The sequence below is a fragment of the Pleurodeles waltl genome, chromosome 2_2 (assembly GCF_031143425.1).
Source record: "Pleurodeles waltl isolate 20211129_DDA chromosome 2_2, aPleWal1.hap1.20221129, whole genome shotgun sequence".
NCBI classification, from domain to species: Eukaryota; Metazoa; Chordata; class Amphibia; order Caudata; family Salamandridae; genus Pleurodeles; species Pleurodeles waltl.
Window position 1 is genome coordinate 582,909,907 of NC_090439.1, and position 23,482 is coordinate 582,933,388.

The window sequence follows — 23,482 nt, forward strand, 5'->3', positions numbered from 1 at the left end:
CCCCTGATTCCACTTCCTGTCGTTGGCACCCCCTTTGAAAGGGTGGGCATCGACATTATTGGTCCATTGGACCCCGAAAACTGCCCTAGGCAACAGGTTCATCCTGGTTTTGGTGGACCATGCCACCCGTTACCCAGAGGCAATCCCTCTGAGGACCGTAACTGCACCGGTGGTGACCAGAACTCTGATGGGGATATTTACCCGTGTGGGATTCCCAAAGGAGATAGAGTCTGACAGAGGCACTAACTTCATGTCTGCATACATGAAGTCTCTGTGGGATGCATGTGGTGTAACCTACAAGTTCACCACACCCTATCACCCCCAATCTAATGGTCTTGTGGAGAGATTCAACAAGACCTTGAAAGGCACGATTGGTGGCCTCCCTGAGGCCATGAGGCGTAAGTGGGACGTCCTCTCACCATGCCTTCTCTTTGCTTACAGAGAGGTCCCCCAGAGGGGGGTGGGGTAGTCCCTTTGAGCTTCTCTATGGGTACCCTGTCAGGGGACCCTTAAGCATTGTCAAGGAGGGGTTGGAGAAAGCTCCAAAGGCGCCTCCTCAGGATGTGGTCAGCTACATGTTGGCCCTCCGCAACCAGATGACCCGCTTCTGGAAAGAGGCCCAAAGTAACCTTGAGGCCAGTCAAGAGGTAATGAAACGCTGGTATGACCAGAAGGCCACCCTGGTAGAGTTTCAACCTGGAGACAAAGTGTGGGTAATGGAGCCAGTAGAGCCTAGAGCTCCCCAGGACCGCTGGTCTGGCCCATTTGAAGTAAAGGAGCGGAAAGGGGAGGCCACTTACCTCCAAACCCCTAGGAACTCCCTAAGGGTGCTCCACGTTAACCGACTAAAGGCTCATTTTGAGAGGTCTGAGGTCAACATGCTTCTGGTCACAGATGAAGGAATGGAAGAGGAGAGTGAACCTCTCCCCGACCTCCTCTCTGCCCAAGAAGGTGATGGGTCAGTGAAAGGGGCCATTCTTTCTGACTCCCTGACTCTAAACCAGAAAGGAGACTGCTATGAGCTGTTGGAGCAGTTCTCCCCCCTGTTCTCCCTTACTCCCGGACTCACCCACCTCTGTGTTCATGACATTGACACCGGTGACAGTCTCCCTGTGAAGAACAAAATTTACAGGTTATCGGATAAGGTGATGGCCAGCATCAAGGAGGAGGTCTCCAAGATGTTAGCTCTAAGGGTTATCGAGAAATCCAGTAGTCCCTGGGCCGGCCCAGTGGTGTTGGTCCCTAAGGCTACTGCCCCAGGTGTGAAGCCAGAACTCCGGTTCTGTGTGGACTACCGGGGTCTCAACTCAGTCACACGGACTGATGCTCACCCCATCCCCCGAGCTGATGAGGTCGTTGACAGGCTGGGCGCTGCCAAGTCCCTGAGTACGTTTGATCTTACTTCAGGGTACTGGCAGATCGCCCTGACTGAGAGGGCTAAAGAAAGATTCGCATTTTCAACCCCTGATGGCCATTAGCAGTTCCGGGTGATGCCATTTGGATTGAAAAATGCCCCCGCTACCTTCCAATGGTTGGTTAACGGGGTCCTAGCTGGCAAGGATGCCTTATGTGCAGCCTACCTGGATGACATAGCTGTCTACAGTTCCAGCTGGGAGGAACACCTGCTTCACCTCAAGGAGGTGCTTCAGGCCCTGCAACAGGCAGGCCTGACCATCAAGGCTAGTAAGTGCCAGATTTGGCAGGGTTCCGTGGTGTACTTGGGACACCTAGTGGGTGGTGGCAAGGTGCAGCCACTCCAGGCCAAGATTGAAACTATCAAAGCCTGGCAACCACCTAGAACTCAGACTGAGGTGAGAGCCTTTTTAGGCCTCACAGGATACTACCGCAGATTTGTCAAGGGCTATGGTACCATTGTGTCACCCTTGACAGAACTCACTTCCAAGAAACAACCTAGGTTGGTGGATTGGACAGAGGCTTGTCAGAAAGCCTTTGACTCCCTGAAGGAAGCCATGTGCACGGCCCCCGTGCTCAAGGCCACTGACTACTCCCAGGAATTTATCGTGCAGACAGACGCTTTAGAGCATGGCATAGGGGCGGTCCTAGCACAGCTAAATGAGGAGGGCCTAGACCAACCAGTAGTCTTTATTAGCAGAAGGCTATTACCACAGTAACAGAGGTGGAGTGCTATTGAGAGAGAAGCTTTTGCTGTTGTCTGGGCACTGAAGAAGCTAAGACCCTACCTGTTTGGGACTCACTTCTGGGTTCAGACAGACCACAGGCCCATCAGATGGCTCATGCAGATGAGGGGTGAGAATCCAAAACTCTTGAGGAGGTCCATTTCCCTACAGGGGATGGACTTTACGGTGGAGCATCGCCCAGGGGTTGACCACGCCAATGATGATGGTCTCTCCAGATACTTCCGCCTTAGCGATGAGAGCTCCGAGGAGGTCGGGTAGCTCTCCCCACTTTCAGCTGGGGGGGACACATGTAGACCTGACAGTCTTAGGGTGGTCACCCCTAACGTTTTGCCTGCCTCCCTCCACTTTTTGGACACTGTCTTTGCTGGTTTTTAGACTCTGCGCACTTTATCACTGCTAACCAGTGCTAAAGTGCATATGCTCTCTCCCTTTAAACATGGTAACCTTGGATCATACCTGATTGGACTATTTAATTTACTTATAAGTCCCTAGTAATGTGCACTAGATGTGCCTAGGGCCTGTAGATTAAATGCTACTAGTGGGCCTGCAGCACTCGTTGTGCCACCCACTTAAGTAGACCCTTTACCTTGTCTCAGGCCTGCCATTGCAAGGCCTGTGGGTGCAGTTTCACTGTCACCTCAACTTGGCATTTAAAAGTACTTGCCAAGCCTAAACCTCCCCTTTCTCCACATATAAGTCACCGCTAATGTGTGCCCTAGGTAACCCCTAGAGCAGGGTGCTGTGTGGGTAAAAGGCAGGACATGTACCTGTGTAGTTTACATGTCCTGGTAGTGTAAAACTCCTAAATTCGTTTTTGCACTACTGTGAGGCCTGCTCCCTTCATAGGCTAACATTGGGGCTGCCCTCATACAGTATTGGAGTGGTAGCTGCTGATCTGAAAGGAGTAGGAAGGTCATATTTAGTATGTCCAGAATGGTAATACCAAATCCTGCTGACTGGTGAAGTTGGATTTAATATTACTATTCTAGAAATGCCACTTTTAGAAAGTAAGCATTTCTTTGCACTTAAATCTTTCTGTGCCTTACAATCCACGTCTGGCTGGGCTTGGTTGACAGCTCCTTGTGCATTCACTCAGACACACCCCAAACACAGGGTACTCAGCCTCACTTGCATACATCTGCATTTTGAATGGGTCTTCCTGAGCTGGGAGGGTGGAGGGCCTACTATCACACAAAGGACTGCCACACACCCTACTGGGACCCTGGCAGACAGTATTGAACTGAAAGGGGACCTGGTGCACTTCTTAGCCACTCTTTGAAGTCTCCCCCACTTCAAAGGCACATTTGGGTATAAAACAGGGCCTCTGCCCTACCTCATCAGACACTTGCTGGAGAAGAAACCTGAACCAGAAACTACATCCTGCCAAGAAGAACTGCCTGGCTGCTCAAAGGACTCACCTGTCTGCTTTCTACAAAGGACTGCTGCCTTGCTGTTGGCCTGCTGCCTTGCTGAACTCTTGTCTGGCTGTGAAAGTGCTCTCCAAGGGCTTGGATAGAGCTTGCCTCCTGTTCCCTGAAGTCTCAGGACCAAAAAGACTTCTCTTTTTCACTTGGACGCTCCGTGCGCTGAAATTTTTGACGCACAGCTTGTTCCGCGGCGAGAAAAACACCGCACACCGATGCTGATCGACGCGACGCCTTCGGGACGACCGGAACTTCGACGCACGGCCTCGCAAGGACAACGCCGCCCGACCTCTAGAGGAGAAATCGACGCGACGCCTGCCGTGAGAGCGAAACTTCAACGCGCAGCCCCACAAAACGACGCGCAGCCGGAAAACAAGCAGGAAAATCCACGCACAGACCCGGGACATCTAGTAATCCCCGCGATCCACTGAAAGAGACTGTCCGCGCGCTGGAAAACGACGCACGACTTTCCCGTGTGGAAAATAACGACGCAAGTCCATGTGTGCTGGGGAGAAATCGACGCACACACCATTGTTTCACGTATCTCTTCTTCTGTTGCCCTCTGAGGAGATTTTCCACTCCAAACCAGGTACTTTGTGCTTGAAAGAGACTTTGTTTGCGTTTTAAAGACTTAAGGCACTTTATATCACTTTTCAGTGATATCTCTACAATTTCACATTGCAACTTTATTCGTTTTGACCTACAATTTTCCTGATAAATATTATATATTTTTCTAAACACTGTGTGGTGTATTTTTTGTGGTGCTATACAGTGGTATTGTATGATTTATTGCACAAATACTTTACACATTGCCTTCTAAGTTAAGCCTGACTGCTCGTTCCAAGCTACCAGAGGGTGGGCACATGATAATCTTGGATTGTGTGTGATTTACCCTGACTAGAGTGAGGGTTTTTGCTTGGACAGGGGGTAACTTGACTGCCAACCAAAAACCCCATTTCTAACAGCCCTCGACCAGGGCTTTAACTGATCCGGGTCTCTTCCATTCTCAGACCCGGGTGTAATTAAAAATGGACATTGAATTGGGTCCCTATTGGGCCCTATATTCATGTCCGCAACTTCATTGCCAAAAACACTGACCGATTTATGAATAATGAGTGGAAAAACATTAATGTAATCCATATCAGGGATTTAGTTCCTCTTTATATTACACACGTTTTACGCATCGCCTGAGTGTTCGCTATTTGTTGTATTTCAGTATTTGTTGTTGTAGAATATTACTCCTGTATCACCTTCAGAGGTTTATAACGGACCATGATAAAGAGCTCTGGCGTTGAGGCCGAAGGCAGCGCGAGTGTGCGAGTTTCTCACCATGCTTGTCAGTGGGTCAGACAGGTGTCTACATGGCCTTCAAATCTTTGGCCTCTCTGTAGAGCGCGCAGTGCATTGGCCACGTGTTCCACTTGCAATTTTGGTTCTGTGCAAATGTGAAGGAGCTACACAGTTTTCCAAATATTGACAAGGCGAAAGTGAAAGAAAATGCACAGCTCACAAGTGAGTAGGTACCTTGTGTGTTTGGGGGGGGTGTTGAAGTGAAAGAGATGAGAGGAAGTGCATTCAGAAGAGACTGAAAAAAGGTGCTGAAGAGGATAGAGATGAAGTGTAAGCTTTGCAGTTTGATAAGATATGGAGAGAAAAAAGGGCGTACATGTCTAACAGAGTGAACATGAGTGATTATGCTATAAATGATTTCCAATTAAAGCATTATGCAGCTGGGCCTAACATTTACAAAACATGCTGACAGAACACTTAGTATAGAATTCCGTAATTTATTTTCAGTAAAGTTTTTGCATTCTATTGTGGAGGCCTCGGCTTCACCATTCGATGGCTGCCTCTCAGCTTCTTTAGTAGATTTTGCTCAATGTGTACCCAAGATATTTGACTTTTAAGCAGCCTGTGCAGCATTTGCACAGTAAAAGGTGAAAAAAGACATATATGCCAGTTCGGTTAGCCAAAATATTTACCATGATTTATGGAAAGGCATATTTAATAACCAGTTGTTTGACAGCTGGTTGCTGCACGGAAGACAAAAATTCCAGCTATCCAGGTCTGCAAAAATCAAACATTCCAGAGGAAACCAAACATAATGATCAATTTCCTACAGCAATGACACAGAGATCCTGACTAGCACACACCATAAAGCCTCTGTCACCAATGAGCTTGAAATTAGTGGGGCTGATATTGATGGCAAATAGCTTCAATCATGCCGTCTATGATAGCCACAAAGCTCAGGGTCAAAGTTGTCTAGAATCAAAGGGTTCAGATCATGGAGCACTGATCCATCTCCTGACCTGACATCAGGACTCTAACACTTTGTCTATGGAGAAGATTTTTCTATTGGTCTGCTGGAGACGTGAGGTACATAGACTGCTGCCAGAGAAATGAACACTTGGGGGAAGATCATCAGCTACACTGGAGTGGTGCTAGGGATTAGAACAGCTTGTCCACTCTTTGGATCCATAGCATGTTTCCATTTCTTCCATCTCCTCCTGCTCATAAACAGTAGGAAGTCTCTGTGTTCCAGCACTCTGCATATAAATCAATTGTGTTTTTTTCGTAATAAAACTTTAGGTCACTATTACTCCACTGTAACCGCCTTCACCTTTCTAAAGAGGGCCTGGATAAGCTTTTAGCTGACTTAATTTTTAAACTGCAATGATATTTCAAAAAGGGGCATCAGCTCCTTTAAGCTAGAATTTAGAACAGTCAATGTCACTGGTTAAAGAGATGTAGTATCACTGGAATAGAGAGAAAAAATACCATCAAAGAAGCAATTACTGAGACTGAAAAAGAAAATGAGCAGGCAATTACAGGGCCTCTGTATGAAGTCTCAGCATTACATAAAGATATTTTAAGATTTGGAAAATTATTTCAAGAGGTAGAATAGTGATTAATAGGTGCTTTTCAGAAATGTGTTGTCTGAGAGAATAGATTTCTGAAGAATATTGAGAATAAAACTGACTTATAGGCAAACCCGCAAATGACCTAATAAAATTTAATCTTTACTCTTTTAAAAAAGTCTTCAAAAATCAGATGGAGTTGGAGATCATTATATTCCAGAGTCACAGTTTCACAACTTCAGTATATGTCAAACTCAGCTGTTACTTACGGTTCAGAAATTGCAACATGTTAGTTTTCTCTGATGTGCAATCCAAAGGGACAAATTGTGGTCATTTGACTTTCCCATTTGTCATAACCGTTTTATGGTAGGAGAAGGTAAGACATGCTGTACAATGGATGAGGCAATGAAATGTTTAATATGAATTTACTGTTTCTTTATGTTGAGGAGTTAAACGAATTCCCATTACTGCTGTGTGACAAGAATATAAAGTGAGGATTCAGAGAAGAGTATGGTGTAAGGGTAGCAACAAACAAAGCTTCTGCAATAAAGATATAGCAGTTGGATGGCTAGGCAGTTAATTTGACTGGGAGAAAGGAAGAATCTTGCTTACAGGGCAAGAATAGGATATACTAAGTGAACCCCACAATATCACAAATTGCCTATAAAAATGGTGATGCATTTTTCCAACTTATACCGTCATTATTTTCCGGGGTTTGTACCTTGCTGTGGTCTGAAGCTTTCAGAGTGGTGGAGCCTACAGTAATACATTTCTCTAGACACCTATCCCAGTGGGTCTGAATGTGTATTGAAATTGAGTTTGAGAATGGATATCTTTATCTGTTTGGCAGAAATTTGGAAGGCATAGCTGGCCCTTGGCCTTTCTAGGCTATTGATGTCTATATGAAATGAGTCCTCAGGACAGAAGTCATGGGTGGGGTGGGACAATGAGTGGGGTGCATTCATTTATTCCATTGGCTGCAGCAGAGCAGAATTGATGTGATACAATAGAAATGTGATTAAGTGAACACAAGACATATGGCCAAGTTGATTTTATTGAATGCAAAGAAGGATATTTCAAAGACTGAGAAATTCAAATTTAGGCCAGTTCTGCTTTCAAAAACATCACTTGATGTGAACAACTCACACAAGATTGAGTATCAAATCCTTCTTCCAGAAAAGTCTTGCTTCGACCAACCATAAAACAATCTATTTGCCAAAAATGCTCTATTGCAGCACATAAACCACAGCTCCCCAATAGGAGCTTGTGTGTGTGAAAGGAAAAATTAACAGTTCTATGTTTTGTTCTTTTTGGTGCCGGATCCTTGACCTTGATCCGGGGACTTAATGACTTTAGAAAAGCCCACCTGATTCATGCATATCTCACCAGACATAAGATAGACATATGTTTCCTTCAAGAACTACACCTCACATGCCAGACTACTTCGGGACTGCATGCCCGCTGGTGCTGCGAGACATATGTTTTACTCTACTCCAATTATGCCAGAAGGGTTGCTATACTTATGAGGAGTGAGCTTCCATGGCAGCTGGGGCACGCAATCACAGACATGGAGGGTCAGTTTGTGAATGTGTCCAGTACACTGCACAGACAGCCCATGATTCTGTTGGCCATATATGGTCCAAACACGGATGACTCCAATTTCTTTTCTGAGATTTGGAGGCAGATCACAGGGCTGGGCCTTGAAGCCGTGATCTGGGGTGGCAATTTTAATGTGACCCTGAACAATCGGTTGGACAGATAGGAATCTCTAGGCGTCTCCATCCTATTGCGGTGCAGACACTTGCCACTATCATACAAGACAACTGCCTGCAGAACATATGGAGGCACACACATTCCAACAGACGTGAGGGCAGATGTTTCACAACACATCTATAATGGCTGTGACAGAATCGATTACTGGCTGGTTTCCTGCGACATCCAGAAGTGGACAGTCGGGGTGTCACAGTTACCTCAAACCCTGTCAGACCATACCCCGTAACTTTGAAATTATCTATCCCACCAACAGCCCCCCTCCATTGCTTTTACCTGGCGACTGCCACTGGGTGTGTTCCGTGATGCCGCATTCCCTGTGGATATGGGTAAGGAGATAGCAGACTACTTTGGACACAATGTAGGCACTGTGCAGTCATATTCTACGATATAAGAAGTCTTCAAAGTTGTCAAACAGGACATTTGAATTGCGAAACAGGTGAAGGTGCTCAGGGCCATATGCAGGAGACTTTCACATCTGGAGCGAGAGATACGTAATCTAAAGGCAGATTACTTCCATTCCAAGGATAATCCATTATTAGCCACTGTTTGAAACAAGATTTCAGATTCTACAGAAGAGACTAATAGACAGGTTTCTTACTTGCACCGTGATGCACAGGCCCTATGCTATGAGGAGGGTGACCGCCAGAGTAAGACACCTGCTGGATTGCTCTGTGCACTGCAGGCATTGTCTTATGTGGCAGAACTGCTAGATGGGAAAGCTATTGGTGTACCCTCCCCCTCAAAACCGCTCAATGTGATGTCTTATTACTACTGAGATGTATATTCTGCTGCCACGGATCCAGATGCACCTTACTTGACTGTGTACTTAGACACAATCCAGCTAATATGGTTAGATCAGGTTCACCGTGATTACCTAGGCTCACCTATCACTACAAAGGAGATAGTCAATGTCATTGAGAACCTACTGTGGATAGGGCACCGGGGCTGAATGGCCTCACCACACCCTTCACCAAAGAATTCGCCCTCATGAGGGCACAGTACCTCTTGGCAATGTACGAGGAATCCCTCGAAGATGGAGAACTGCCTCCACTGCTTAGAGGCAGTCATTATAACGCTGCCTAAACCAGACAAACCGGCCCTGATTGTGCGACTCCTACAGACCTCTTTCCTTGATAAATGTAGATAATAACATTGTAATATAGATAAGAGCCCCCAGAATGCCCCCTGGGGCAGGGACTCTGCCCCGGAAGGACTTCAGGCAAGCGAGGCACATGCCAGGGCCAGGTAAGCTGGCCCCTTAACCCTCCCTGAGGACTAGTTGGGGGAAGACGGTGCTAGCGCAAGGAGAGGGCGCTGCCAAAAAGGAAAAGAGGGCACCCAGAGGAAAGGCTGGTACAGGAAGTCAGTGGGAGTGGCTCCCTATAACCTGAGACCCTTCTTGGCCAGGAGGCCTAAGGAGAGTGCTCCTGGTGGCAAGGGCTTGTCACCAGGAGCGAAGTGTGGCCAGAATCGTGAAAATCTGCCCTTGGGGGCCTGAAATATCAAGGGGAGAAGGATTGCAAACTTTGACCTTTCCAGAGGCAGCGAAGAAGCACGTGGGGCTCTGCCGCTGCTCCAGACTGTGTCCCCGGGGTGGGCCAGGGCCCGGGGACTGCCCCAGGAGGAAGAGAGCCGGGAAGTGCTGTCGCACTCCCCCTCTGGAAGAAGAAGGGGCCCCAGACCCCTTCCCGGGGCCCCCTGATGCCTGGCCAGTTCAATCTGATGGGGGGGTGCCATCGCGCACCCCCTCCTGCTGTGGTGGGTAGGGACCTCAGAACCCATCCCGGGGCCTGCTGTGGCTGAAGTAAAGTCAGGGAGAGCCGTCGCGCTCCCCGTGAACAGGATGGAGGAGTGGCCCCGGAACCCATCCTGGGGGCCCGTGAAGAAGGATGTGTGGGGGGGCGCTGTCGAGCACCCCTGCAAGATGGCCGCCGGCTGTGAAAGGGGCCGGCAGCTGAAGAAGAAGCCAGGGAGCGCCGTTGCGCTCCCCGTGAAGATGGAACCTGGGGGACGCCGTCACACCCCCGTGAAAATCGGCAGAGAGACCCCGGACCTCATCCTGGGGCCCCATGAGGAAGAGGACGTCGGGCATCAGCGTTGCGCTCCCTGTGGAAATGAGGAGGGGCCCCAGACCCCATCCCGGGGCCCTGAAGTTGCAGAGGAGGAGGGGGAGTGCCGTTGCACTGTGTAGGCTGGTATTACACAATGTACTAAACAGAAATTTGACTGTTAACCGAGAGTAATTTGAAAGTAATCCAAAAGTAATCCTAATATTTAAATTGCTTAAATATATTCCCACATGTTGCCTGTTGATGCTAATTTGAATAATGAGACTGACAGCCACCTCTTGGCGAGATAGATGTACTTAATTGCAGATGTAGGTGTGCTCATTCCACATTACCGTCAAATGCTGCAGGGGGACACTGGGGATTGTTTTGCCAGGTGGGTTGTTGGATTATATTCCCCCTTGGAGGAGACATGAGAGATTACACAATGTCATCCCAGAGTGATTCTATCACTTTGTGTAAATTTGTAGATTGTTGCATAGTATTGAGTAGTGTGTGTGAGTAATAAATGTACTTTTACTTTATCAAAAGAAAAGCAAAGACTGGTCAATCTTTTATTGAGAGTCATGCTTGTGTGCTCGTGAATGGGGATTACTAGCCCACGCCATCTCCCTTGAGTAAGCCTTGGACTGCTCTGCAACGCTATCCTATAAGAGTCAAGCGCTACTATGGGGTGTTTGGTTCCTAGTAGCGGTCGTGTGCGGATCCATTACTTGTGCAGGCCACACAACTAATGACCAACCTTTCAACAATTATCGATTCTGCATGGTATTTACACAGCGTGCATTCGTGCACGTGCCCTTGTGGGATCTTCCACTTCCGTCAATATTCCCAGGCAGGTAAAGTTAAAAAGCGCATCTGCAGAATGTTCTGCAACACTTGCTCTCCTAAAGATCTCCTTATAGATAAAACTGGCCTTTGGTGGTTACATAACATTCAAGCAAATCATCAGCTCTACGGATGTCCCCGACTATTGAGATATCTTTGTCTCTAGAGGCTTGCACGCCAAGCTCTTTCAGTTTTTTCTTCAGTGCCAATTTTGTGATGGCAGGATCTGTGGAATAGGATGGTGCCAGGTTTAACTGTTCCTCAGCCTGTGTCAGATAGATGGCCCAACTACTCGTTTTGTCTTTGAAGATAGCTTTCAAGATCCCCCTGAGGGTGCCTGCCTCGGCCTTGCAAACACTTTGATAAAGCTTTACCATATCCATTTTGCACGTTAAGTTCATACTTATTATGTCTAATTCCAGACGTATCCCTGCACGCCTTGTTGGTCTGAGGATCTTGAGAATCCTTTTGTAAGCTCTCATCAGGGCATTCTCTAGTGTGGCTGTCAATTTGCCCCAAAATGCCAAATGACCGTAGGTAATTGAGGGTAGCAATTTTGCTCTTATCACCCTCCTTAATGGCTCAAATGTAGGTGTCTTAAGCCATTGATGGAAATTTGCTAATGCCCAGGAGATTTTCACTGCTTTAGAAGTCAGTGCCGCTGTCTGGTGTGTTGTACTCCCTGTATTTGATAGCCAAACTCCCAGGTAGTGATCTTTATCTTCCATCTCTATGCTTCAAGGACCAAGTTTCCATATTCTATGCAGATTTTTTGTCTGACGGCTGAAGTTTTTTTCTGCATTAGCTTTTAAGGAATTTCTTTCATTGTAGCCATGCAATATGCCAAGACCCCTTTTGAGCCCAATCGGGGTTTGGGCGAGCAAGACCATGTCATCCGCGTATTGAATTATGGGGAGCACCAATTGACCCAGCCTCAGAGGAAACGTATTTCCTCTGAGCAACTTGGCATCCAGATCAGCTGTGTATAAGTTAAAGAGGGTGGGGGCGATAACACAGCATGTTTTAGGCCTTTGTTGGTAAAAATCTTCCTAGTCACACGTGTTTTTGTAATTTTTATTCTTACCCAAGTGTCAGAATATAAGGCCATTACTGAAGTTAGCAATTTCCTTGGTATCCCTCAAGACGCTAATTTCTTCCAAAGGATGTGCCACACCACCCCATTGAAAGCCACGCTATAATCAATAAAACATGCAAAGAGCGGAGGAGATGTTGGTTTTAGTGCTTGTTGCCCAAGATATGAGAGGGCCAGGACATTGTCTAACATAGAGGAGCTAGGTCTAAAGCTTGTTTGATATGGTGGGATGATGCCATTTGCTGAGATCCATTCTTCTAACTCTTGATGCAAAACCCTTGCATATGCTTTGCTATCTACGTCCAATAAGGCTATCAGCCTGTAGTTTTCAGTGCAGGTGGTACCCCCTTTTTTATAAATGGGTTGAAGTACTGAGCCCTTCCAAGACTCTGGAACCACCGAAAATGTAAGCAGTCATCAAATAGAGCTGCTAGGGGTATATCCCAATATGCTTGATCTTCTCTAAAAATACTCCCTGGTAGGCCATTGGGACCAGAAGCCCCATCCTGCCTCATTTTCCCAAGGATCGTTTGCACTGTTTTAATGGTAATAGGAGCAGTTTTATCGTCTAGCCAATCCATTTCATTTAGGCCAGCCGTGAGATCTTGATCCTCTACATATTTTGGGTCCACATAGAGATTTCCCACATTCCTTTTCTCAATCGCTGGCAGGGATCACATTAGTGCTAGTTTCAGAATCATAGAGCAGTGTGCTGTTGTAATCCCCAAATTCTCTGCTTTTATTAGAAGGCAGCAATGTTACCAGGCGTTTCCAGCATTCTTCAGTCTCTTTTACCTTCATTATCCATAGTGCTCTTTTATAGTCTTTCTGTGCCGCCTTCCTTAGTGCATCTGAAGCCGGAATTTTGATCCTCTTATAGCACCTGTCTGCCTGCCAATATCTCTTTTTATGGTGTTACCATTCCTTGGTTACTAGCTGCTTATCCACCCTATTCTTCTTGCCCCCAGTATGACCGGGCTGCGCTCTGTTGCAAAGATGAACTTGGAGTTTTTTTAGCACAAGCCCCCATTGATCAGTTATTTGACCAACCTCCTGATGGAAATTTATTGGGCCATTTGCCTGCTCCCATGCCTCATAGTTTATTTTGCAGGCAGCAGACCATTTAATGCATTTTGTTATAGGGCCTTCGATGAGCTGGGGGCCACTAGTGTTATACAGATCGTGTCTCAAAGCCCCTAGATCAATTTCTATTACCACCGGGTTATGGTCACTTTCAATTCTATGAACCACTTTGTGGCTTAAGCACCTGCTCAGGAGTGCTGGGCTTAGAAAGATTTAATCTATTGTCGATATATTTCTGAAAGTAGGGATGCACGTACCTGCTACTAGGTTGCTAAGCTCCGTCGGTTTAAGGTCATGTTCAATGAGGAAAAATTCTATGGCCAGTCTTACAGAATCTCGGCAAGACTCCCTTCCTGACCAAGCTGGCTAATATTAAAATTGTCTGCCAGCACATATTCGTGACCTGGATGTTCGTGAACAAACTCCTTCAGAAAGACCAGTATAGATTTAGCCATCATCTGTTTCTTTCCTTGGTGGGGGTTAATGTAGATGTTTATCACTGTAACCAGAGTGCTTTTTTTTTACATAAGGCTAAGCCATGTATTGTTAACAGTAACATGTTGCTAGTAGATTTCTCCCACATTGCTAACTTAATAGCCAAATTTAACTTAACATATGTAGCAAGACCTCTGATACATCTTCCAAACAAGTTTTTTTTGTAGGCAGGCGACTGAAATGTTATGAAGCCCTCTCTGGTCAGAGGTTCTGCCGACCATGTTTCCTGGAAACACATAATATCAGCCTCAGTTACAAAGCTCTTAGTGCTAGCGCTGGTTATTAGTGAAGCCAGGTCAGCCACATTCCAGCTAATTATTTTAATTGCATTAAGTTCAGATTTTATGGTAGGCCATTCAGAGATGTGTACAGTGCTATTTAAGTTAGTGGCACAATCAGTGCTGCAGGCTCACTAGTAGCATTTAGTTTAAAGGCCCTGGGTAAATGGTATACCATACCACTTTACAAAGGACTTACAAGTAAATTAAAGCTGCCAATTGTGGATACACCAATGTTACCATGTTTAGGGGTGAAAGGCATGCACTTTAGCACTGATTAGCAGAGGTAAAGTGTTCAGAGTCCTAGGACCAACCAAAAGATACAGCAACAAAACAGGAGGTAAAAGCCAAAATGTCTGCGGTAATACCAACCCAAGGATGCCTGTTCTAAAACCAATTGACTCAAAACACAGTAATTGGAGAGAAGGGGAACATAAGCGAACAGTCGTAATACCCCTATTCATAACAACAAACACAAAAATACGACTGCTCTAGAGAAGTCATCTTCCCATTTCTATCATAAAGGACACCTCTCGACTGAACTTCATAGGCTCAGTAGACCACACTAGGGTAATTTTCTGTTATGGAAGTAGAAGTCTCACACACTTCATAGTGTCATGCTTCATCCTTGACTTCTACTTCCCTCTTTGGTAGGATCAATGCCACCGGGGAGGACTCAACCATCTAGCTCCTTTTGAGCAGAAGGGAGTTCTTGATAAATGATAACTGGACAAAAAGACTGGGTTCCAGATATATAAAAATACCTTATGTTAACCCCTAGTACTTCCTTTATTAAATGTGGAACACACTTAGGGGGTCATTTTGACCCTGGCGGTATGGGACCGCCAGGGCTAAAACGACAGAAGCAGCGCCAACAGGCTGGCGGTGCTTCCAGGCGTATTACGACCGCGGCGGAAGCGCCGCGGTCGCACCGCCGGGGCCAGCGGTATTCCTCCACTTTTGCCCCGGTGGTGATAATCCGCCTGGGCAGCGTACGAGTCCCCGGCCGCCAGCCTTTTTCTGGCGGTTTGCACCGCCAGAAAAAGGCTGGCGGTACGGGGAGTCGTGGGGCACCTGGGGGGCCCTGTACTGCCCATGCCACTGGCATGGCAAGTGCAGGGGCCCCCTGACAGGGCCCCATGCAGCTTTTCACTGTCTGCTATGCAGACAGTGAAAAGCGCAACAGGTGCAACTGCACCCGTCGCACGGCCGCAACACCGCCGGCTCCATTTGGAGCCGGCTCCTATGTTGCGGCCGTGATCCCCGCTGGGCTGGCGGGTGGAAACCAGGTTTCCGCCCGCCGGCCCAGTGGGGATCTCCAAATGGCCGCAGCGGGGGTGCGGCCGCATTGGCGGCCGCATGGCGGTCAGATCTTGGCCAAGGTCGCAATGACCCCCTTAATGTTAAAAACATAAGGGGAAACCACGATAATAATGATTTGTGGTACTCACTCAAGCCAACAGCTCTGCCCATTCTTATCAGCCCTTTTGGGTCTCTGGCATTCATCACGGCATCAGATCCCTGTTCATTAGGCAAATTTTTGTGTCAAACAGCTATAGTGTACCCTACAAAATAATGTGCAAGGAAACACCCTGAAAAGGTCCTATCTTACTTCAGTATGTATCTATATTAGGCACCCATAATTTGGGAGTAACTAGTTTCATGGCCCATGAGAAGAGCGACGCCCTTTATAGTCCCACCTTTTTTAAAAGTAGCGTCTTCTGCAAGCACCTATGTGTTCCTCTCCTCAGGCTAAACTACAAAAGACCTATTAAAACCAATTGATGACTGCCGCTCTGCCCCAAGATAGTCTGTCCTGATCAATCTGGCTTTTTCCCCGGCCAATCGACGTCACACAATCTTCTTACCATCTTTGCCTGCATGCATCAACTGGACACCCAGGTTGCCCCTATGGCCGCCCTCTTAGATGCCAGGAAGGTGCTTGATACACCGGAATGGTCCTACCTGTTCCCATTCCTCTTGCACATTTGCTTAAACCTGCCTTTCATCTAACAAATACAACTACTCTACACCCTCTGCAGCACATCAGCGACAGTGAATGGGATGCTGTCTAATCCTTTCAGGTATCGCGCATCGCACAGGGCTGTCCACTATCACCAATTCTGTTCACGATAACTGTGGAACATTTAGCGGTACGCCTTAGACATCACAAAAATCATGGCATCGGGTTCATCATAAGGGGACTGGTAGTTTCAATGTACATGGACAACATCCCCCTGTATGTCTCTAATCTACATGTGAGTCTGGGGCCCATCACAGGTGAGGTAATACGTTTTGATAGACTAACAGATATTCAGATAAACTGGTCCAAATCCGTTCTGTTCCCTCTCACTGACAGTACACAACATTTCAAAGTTAAATACCAGTTCACCAGGGCTACTGACCCATTGTGTTATTTAGGCATCTAGCTAAGCCATGTTCCCAGTGAAATTTGGCAAGCAAGTTATGGCTGTAACATCGCCTGGCTAGACAGACTACCACTGTGAAACAAACTTTCATTATCTCTTGCGGGTAGAATAAGAATAGCTAAAATGGTGGTCATGCCCAAGTTCATTTACCTCTTCATCAACTCTGCCTGCCCCATTCTTTAAACGCTTATGGTAGGCTATGACAACCCTGATCTGGACTGGCAAACAGCTGTGAGTAAAGTGGGAACTCCTCACACACCCGCTTGCTCAAGGGGACTGGAGCACCTGATATGCAATTACATGCCCTGTGCACTCAGGCCCTATAAATACAATATTGGATACACCTGACGCCATTTCAACCTCACAATGCCATAGAAAAGGATTGTGCATCTTCATGGCCCCTATCCACAATGCTCTATGCACCATACAAGGCCCAGAGGATGGACATAGACATGGTTGAGATGGTATGCTGGGTGTGGGAACGATTAAGGAAAAAAGCTTGTCCACCCTGCCAATATGCCCCCTCCATCCCATTTTGCAATAACCACGCATATGCCACTTCTGCAGGATGAGGGCGCTAGAGGGAGAGCTCATAGCAACAACATTGTTACATATTCAGACCTCTCCTGATAACCAAGTTATTCCACCCCGTGACCCTGCTTCCTGCCCGACCCCCACCATGCTAGATATGCTACTCTATTACCAGCTCAGAGCCACTCGACCAACCTTGCATAACACATTCCCGGCACCCCCTCCGACACTCCCTGACCTACATCTCTGTTGTTGCGCAAGTTGATAAGTCACCTCAACACCACTATGCAGATCTCGTCGTCCCTTACTGCTCCTGCAGGGCGCGCCGCATGGGTGGATGACACAGATCCCCCTAATACTGACTAACAATGAACATATTGCTGCAGTCAGATTCTGTTGCTGTCCGCAAACTACAGATTGCGCCTAATACACTTTAAATTACTCTATTGAGGCTAAAAGTACCCCAAAATAGCTGTTCCATATGGGGCTCGCCCCTGTCTCCCGCTGTCTCTAGTGTGTAATGTCTCAGTCCTCCTTCATACACTGGGCATGGCTTTACCCAAGAGTTGTGGCTTATTGGAAGTGGGTGTTCTCGATAGTCCACACAATTACTAGAGACCTGCCTCCCTGTGTAGCACTTGTGGTATCTTTGGACTACATTAAGGACTCACCACCCAATGTCGGGCAACTTACTGCCATGCTGTTGCTACAGGCCGAATGCAGGGTGGACTTGCACTGGGGCCGGAAACCTGCTCCTATCATACAGGCGTGGCTCCACGATGTGGCATTCTGCCAGGAGAAGCTGTCCCACTTCTGAGACCTAATGCCCACAAGCTTGTGCTTTAAAGATATATGGGACCGTTCCTCTAATATCGTCTACAACAGGCACCCTCATCCCCTGACCTGGGCAAAACACAACCAGCTGGCAGCCCTGCACCTGATGCCCATCATGATGAGTCTCGCAGGGCCTGAGAGAGACACTACTGATGCCAAGCCACGGCACCCCGCTGCCCGCCAGTTCATATAAGTGGCACCACAAATAATGTCCCCTTCGTACATTGAGAACTACCCCAATGTTCTTAAACTGTGATTCACTGCAGCCCTTTTAAATTTGATTGACGCATTGTTAATATGTAACCCTTTTTCAGACACCCCGGGGACGGGGGAGATTTCAGGGTGTATTAGTAAATGTCAAGATGATATTTCATACCGTGCCAACTTCCCCTTTCTCCCTTCCTTCCCTTCCTCGCCATGCGCTGCTCCTCTCTGGCCAACCCCTCCTCTTGTGCCCCACGCCCCGTTTCTCCCTTCCTTCTCTTTCTCACTGTTGCAATGACTGTTATGTTGTTTTTGTTATAAATGGCAAATCAGAGATTAAAAAAAAAGAATTGCTGTCATAGGCAATTCCTCAATGGCATGTCACCTAGTTTAATATGTGGTAAAATGGCAGGTGAGTGGGGACTTTAAATAATGCTCAGATGATTCACAACAATCTTTCTAGACCTATATAGGAGAAGAATACATCAAAACGTTAAGCTATTATAGTTATATTAATCCTTGCTGGGTCAATTCCAAGAGTGACTATTTAGAAAATATGGGCCAAACAATTACAACACAAAACGAACAGCAACAGCAATGCAGACGCTGATGTAAATAAGAATATATCAAAAGTTACTCACTGCCGCCAGCTTCATGGGCTGCGTTTTGTAATTCTTTTCCTTCTTTGCCAATGCAGACCAACTGAACCAAGGCCCGTGATATAAGTGGATCATCTGTCGAGAAAATAAATACATACATTTCAAAATGTAATGCTCTTTAATGGCTCCGTTGCTTAAGAATATTTTAATCAATGCAATACGCTTTGTACATTACAAGTCTGTCCTGCCTCGATTGACACTAAAACAGTTGGTTTATTCTTTAGATACGGTGAGGGGAAAAATGTACAATTCTCAACACCTCTGGTCTTGTATATTTAGGAAAGGGGAAAATAGCTACCCTCAAGTGTGTTTTCTGCTAGTGAAGAAAAGAAGGAAATAAATCAGTATATGCAAACACACCGTTTCTCTAACCCTAAACAAGGCCTATTTACCTATGTACATTCCACTGTAGCAGGTGTGGGGACGGAGCAGACATCTAGAGTCGCGTATACTTCCGAACGCACTCTTTTAAGTATTGTAAAAAAGAACCCATGTAAATAAGAAAAATGTACGACCAAGTACACAGATTCGATATTCACTCCTTCTAGGTCTCTAGAGACATCTTTAAATCTCTGGCCTCATGTTACTACAACGCACAACTTGTGACTTAAAGGAGCTATAGCATACGTTGAATGTGTTCATAACCATAATTGGGGAAATTCAGGGGTTTTATGCGTTTGAGACAGAAATGTAGTTGGCAAATTTCTGGGGGTGTTAGGTTTTGATGTGGAACAATAGTTTTGTTTTATCTGTGTTTTACAGTACTTGCAATGCCTCAAACATAACATTTTAGATGTGTTTTTCCAGTAACTTTCTTTTTTAAGGAACATTATCAGTTGGTCACCAGGCCACCACCCAGGCAGGCCCCATTGCACTCAGTGGGCACGAAGGGGACTGAATGCAGGGACTGGTCAAGAGAAAGTATAGAACCCAGCCATGCACCGTCCATCCGTTCCACACTCAACTGCCCCTGCATCCAACCACCTTACTGTGGAGCACCTGCCGAGCATGGTCAACCACAGTCCCGATGATCTAAAATCTTTTTTTTTTTCAATTCATAAATTTAAAGTATATTAATTTTGTTCAATCGCGTGAATGTGCTATAGTAAGTCGTTTTTATTGAGCCCAAATAATACTGCTTTTCTTCATCCACTCTCCCTACCTCTGTACTTTAATCTTTCCTATAGTTCTGTCACATATTTGTATTCACTTTTGTATTTGTGAAGTTCAGGAAGCCAATGAAAATCATAAGCTCTGGTAAATTGCACTTGTTTCTGAATACAAAGTCGAGGTCGTGTTTTCTTGTTTTTTTTCAAATTTGCAAGTTTACTATCTATCAAATGTAATTTCTGACATTTTGTGCAGTTTTCAAGTTTACAGCTACTTGTCCACCCCCTTTATGGCCTAGAAGTGGTCATCTGATCTCCCCCTTTCTCTTTGAATTTTACTTCCACACACAAAACTGCCCCAATCTGGACTAATTCCCTAGGCCCACCAACACCTTATTCAGAAGCTAATATCTCACAACTACAGAGTAGATTTACACAAAATAAAACATAAACCCTTTCAGATTAAAGATCTACTTTCATGCCAAGTTTGGTGTATATCCACTCAGCATTTTTTGCTGTAGAGAAAAACAAAGTTTCTTGTGGGAAATAAAACGGGAAAATGTGTCTTTTTTTACCCACTTTTAACTTTTCACTCTGAGTATTTCTGTCATACAGAACCAAAATTATAAGCAAATCAAAATAATACATTTTCAGTCAGGAATTTATTGCCAACTTCCTAATACATATTCCGTGTTTGGTTGCTGTTCTTACACAAAATGCAGCAGCAGAAAAACCCTTATTTCATAAAATCTCATGAAACATAACAATATTTCATTGGTCCATGCGCACCATTCTATTCATGAAAGTTTATCAAATCAGATCACAGCTTCAGCAGTCTCATCCTTCTACAGACAGAGTGGGCTGAACAAAGATTTGGCTATTTGTTTCTAAAATTCTACATTATTAACTACATAATTAATAAATACTCCATCATTTCACTTACTGTGTTCAATAAATATTCCCTCTTTTGATTACAATACATTTTCAAGCTGTCACAAAATAACAATGTAATATAAAATAGCCTCATTTGCCACTATCAGTGCTTTCCTCTACTAAATTCTAAAGGGCTGTTGGGCTGGATTGTGGCTGTGTGAGTACCAAAGGACAGGGGTCATTGAGCAAATAAAGAAAACCTTTACAGAACAATTTTTAAACTTGAAACCATAAAGGTTTATTCAAAATTAAGAATCATTACAGAAGGCAAAAAGTAGTTAAATTGAAATCAGCATCAACAATGCATGATTATAAAGCCAATTTAAAGAGGTCAAAAGGAAATTAGCCTTAACCAAATACAGTTTAGTAATGAATTAAATCTCCTCAGTTCATAAGTAAAGGAAGAATAACTAACAAGAGGACAGTCATGTAGTCTGCATCCAAAGAGAGATTAGTCACCTAACCGTCTAACAAGTAGACTGCGCAGTTCAAAACCAAAGAAGTGTCTAATTACAAAGTCAGATAACAATCCAACATGGGGAGTGCTAGGTATGAAAACAAGAAAAAATCTTAAGCACAAATCAAGTAAACAGACTGTCTTAGAGCCTGCCTTTGTAGGAAGAAGCAACATGTCCGGTTTGGCGTCCCAGAACGGGCACTCTTTATTGTTATCCGAAAAGTGAAAAACAATGCACTCTGCATAGTGTGAAGAAGTGTCATTGGGCTGTACTAACAAAGACGCATGACATTTACCAATCAATATTGTAGTGATTATGATACCTAAACTATGTTACTTTAGTATATGCCTAAATCATAAATAAATGTTAAATACCCTTTACCCTACAAATAAGGGAAATTGCATTGGCCTATTGAAGTAGACCGAGCAATAAGCTAATTTAGCAATTAAAGACTTTTACTTGTGGCTTATATAAAAGCAATGTTGAATACTGCAACATATGATAACATCTTGACCTGGCTTCCTCCAAAGGCACATAGATAAATACATTTTATTCAGTACAACAAAATTATAGAAGCCACATTTTGTTCAGCAACTTTAAAATGGCTTTCAGTCTGAACAGGCAAATGCCCAGCAAATTAAACATATGGCCTAGTTGTGCTAAATAAAACAAATGTAACGAAAGATTATTGTTTCATTACTAGAGACGCATTAATGACATCTTGCGTTTTAGTGGCATTTATAAACCTGAGGCCAGGTGGGTTATGATGTCACCAAAACTCCTTGATAGCAAGATAGAACAATACTGTTCAGGTTTTGTTTTTAGTTTATTATATTTTTTACTAAAGTGTCTCTCTTTTATACTGCCTGTGAAAATGGAATACATTTAGCAGTACCTAAACCTGTATTTTTAAGTTGAATTTATAAGTGCAAAAATGTACAGGTAAATGTATTTAACTACTTCATAAATTAAGGAGGAGTGCGCTTTCGCCACAGCTCCATACAATTTTTCAGACTTCTCCTTTGACACACCACAGGAAATTACCACAAGTGAAAAGTAAGCAAAAAACAAGGGCCCAACTGACAACTTTTTAGTGCGTCTCAGTTACACTACGGCCTTAATTACAAACGTGTCATTGCTGGATTGCTTTTGTCTCGTTTACTAAATAATTCTACAAATTCAGCGTAACCTGAGGATTTTGGCGCTCACCACACCAAAATCAACCTGTCCTGTACTTACAGCGTCTGATCCACCAGGTAAATGTTGAACCTTCCGAACTCTAGCAGGTGAAAATTCAAATTGTTTACCATATGTCATGTACTGTGTACAGGGTAGGGGAGTGGGAAGGGGATGTGCGGAAACCTATTTGAAGAGCCATATTTTCAGTTTCTTCCAGATATTTAGGACTGAACTGGCGACTCTAATGCGAAGGGGAGAGTTTGTTCCAGGCTAACCGGGTGCCATATTGAACTTACTTACAATCCCAAAACCTGTGCAGTTGTTTGCACAGGTGCTGGAACTTTATGAGACACTCATCATTTAGGCTTGATGTATTCAACGTTCCATTTGTTGATTTATATGGCAGGTCCAAATTCAAGGAGTTAAGATTTGCAGACATTTACATCTGCAGTTAGAAGTGGGGCAGTCTAGAGAGTTAGGGGCAAGGAAGGTCATTGGGAATGGGGTGAACATCCATACAGTCATGATGGCCTCCTATATTGTTTCTGTCCTGTTTCCACAAGTAAATTTACTCCTAAACAAGGTGGAGTAACCATGAAAACATGGTTCATGACAACACCATTCTTTCATGGAGTGGAAGGAGAGGGTTTCCATCAAATGTGAAGATGTATTCATTGAGCAAATCGTTTTAATGAAAGCTTTATTTGTATATGCACATTTGTGCTACACTTACACCTGTACTTCCAGCAGACAAGACATAGCAGTATGTGTGTTATGGAAAAGGGGCGCAAATGGAAATCAATGATTTGCACGTTTTTGTTCATTTACTTGGGAGTCTTTTGTCATCCCCTAAACTGTTTAAATGCACGCAAATTACAGGTGGAAACATGAAATGCTTATTTTTTCACACAGAGAGTTGGCAAGCCAGTGAAACAAAATCGAGCCAGGCTCAAGGCAGATGCCTAGTTCTGGCTCAGCTCGAGGTCTTCTTGGACCCTCTAGCCGAAAACGAGCTGAGGTTTCTTGTGGCATCTGCCAGCTACCCACCCTCTAACCTCATGTGCCAAGAATCGATGACAAAGCAGGGAC

General features: G+C 45.1%; 1 protein-coding gene across 1 annotated transcript in view; it reads right to left on the minus strand.

Annotated features, from left to right (window-relative positions):
* Nucleotides 1-23,482, minus strand: part of CCDC178 (coiled-coil domain containing 178) — a 1,079,202-nt gene that overhangs the window by 918,824 nt on the left and 136,896 nt on the right. The window contains exon 3 of the mRNA XM_069220096.1: nt 18,697-18,789. Within this exon, the coding sequence (XP_069076197.1) occupies nt 18,697-18,789 (93 nt within the window). The remainder of the gene's footprint in view (nt 1-18,696; nt 18,790-23,482) is intronic.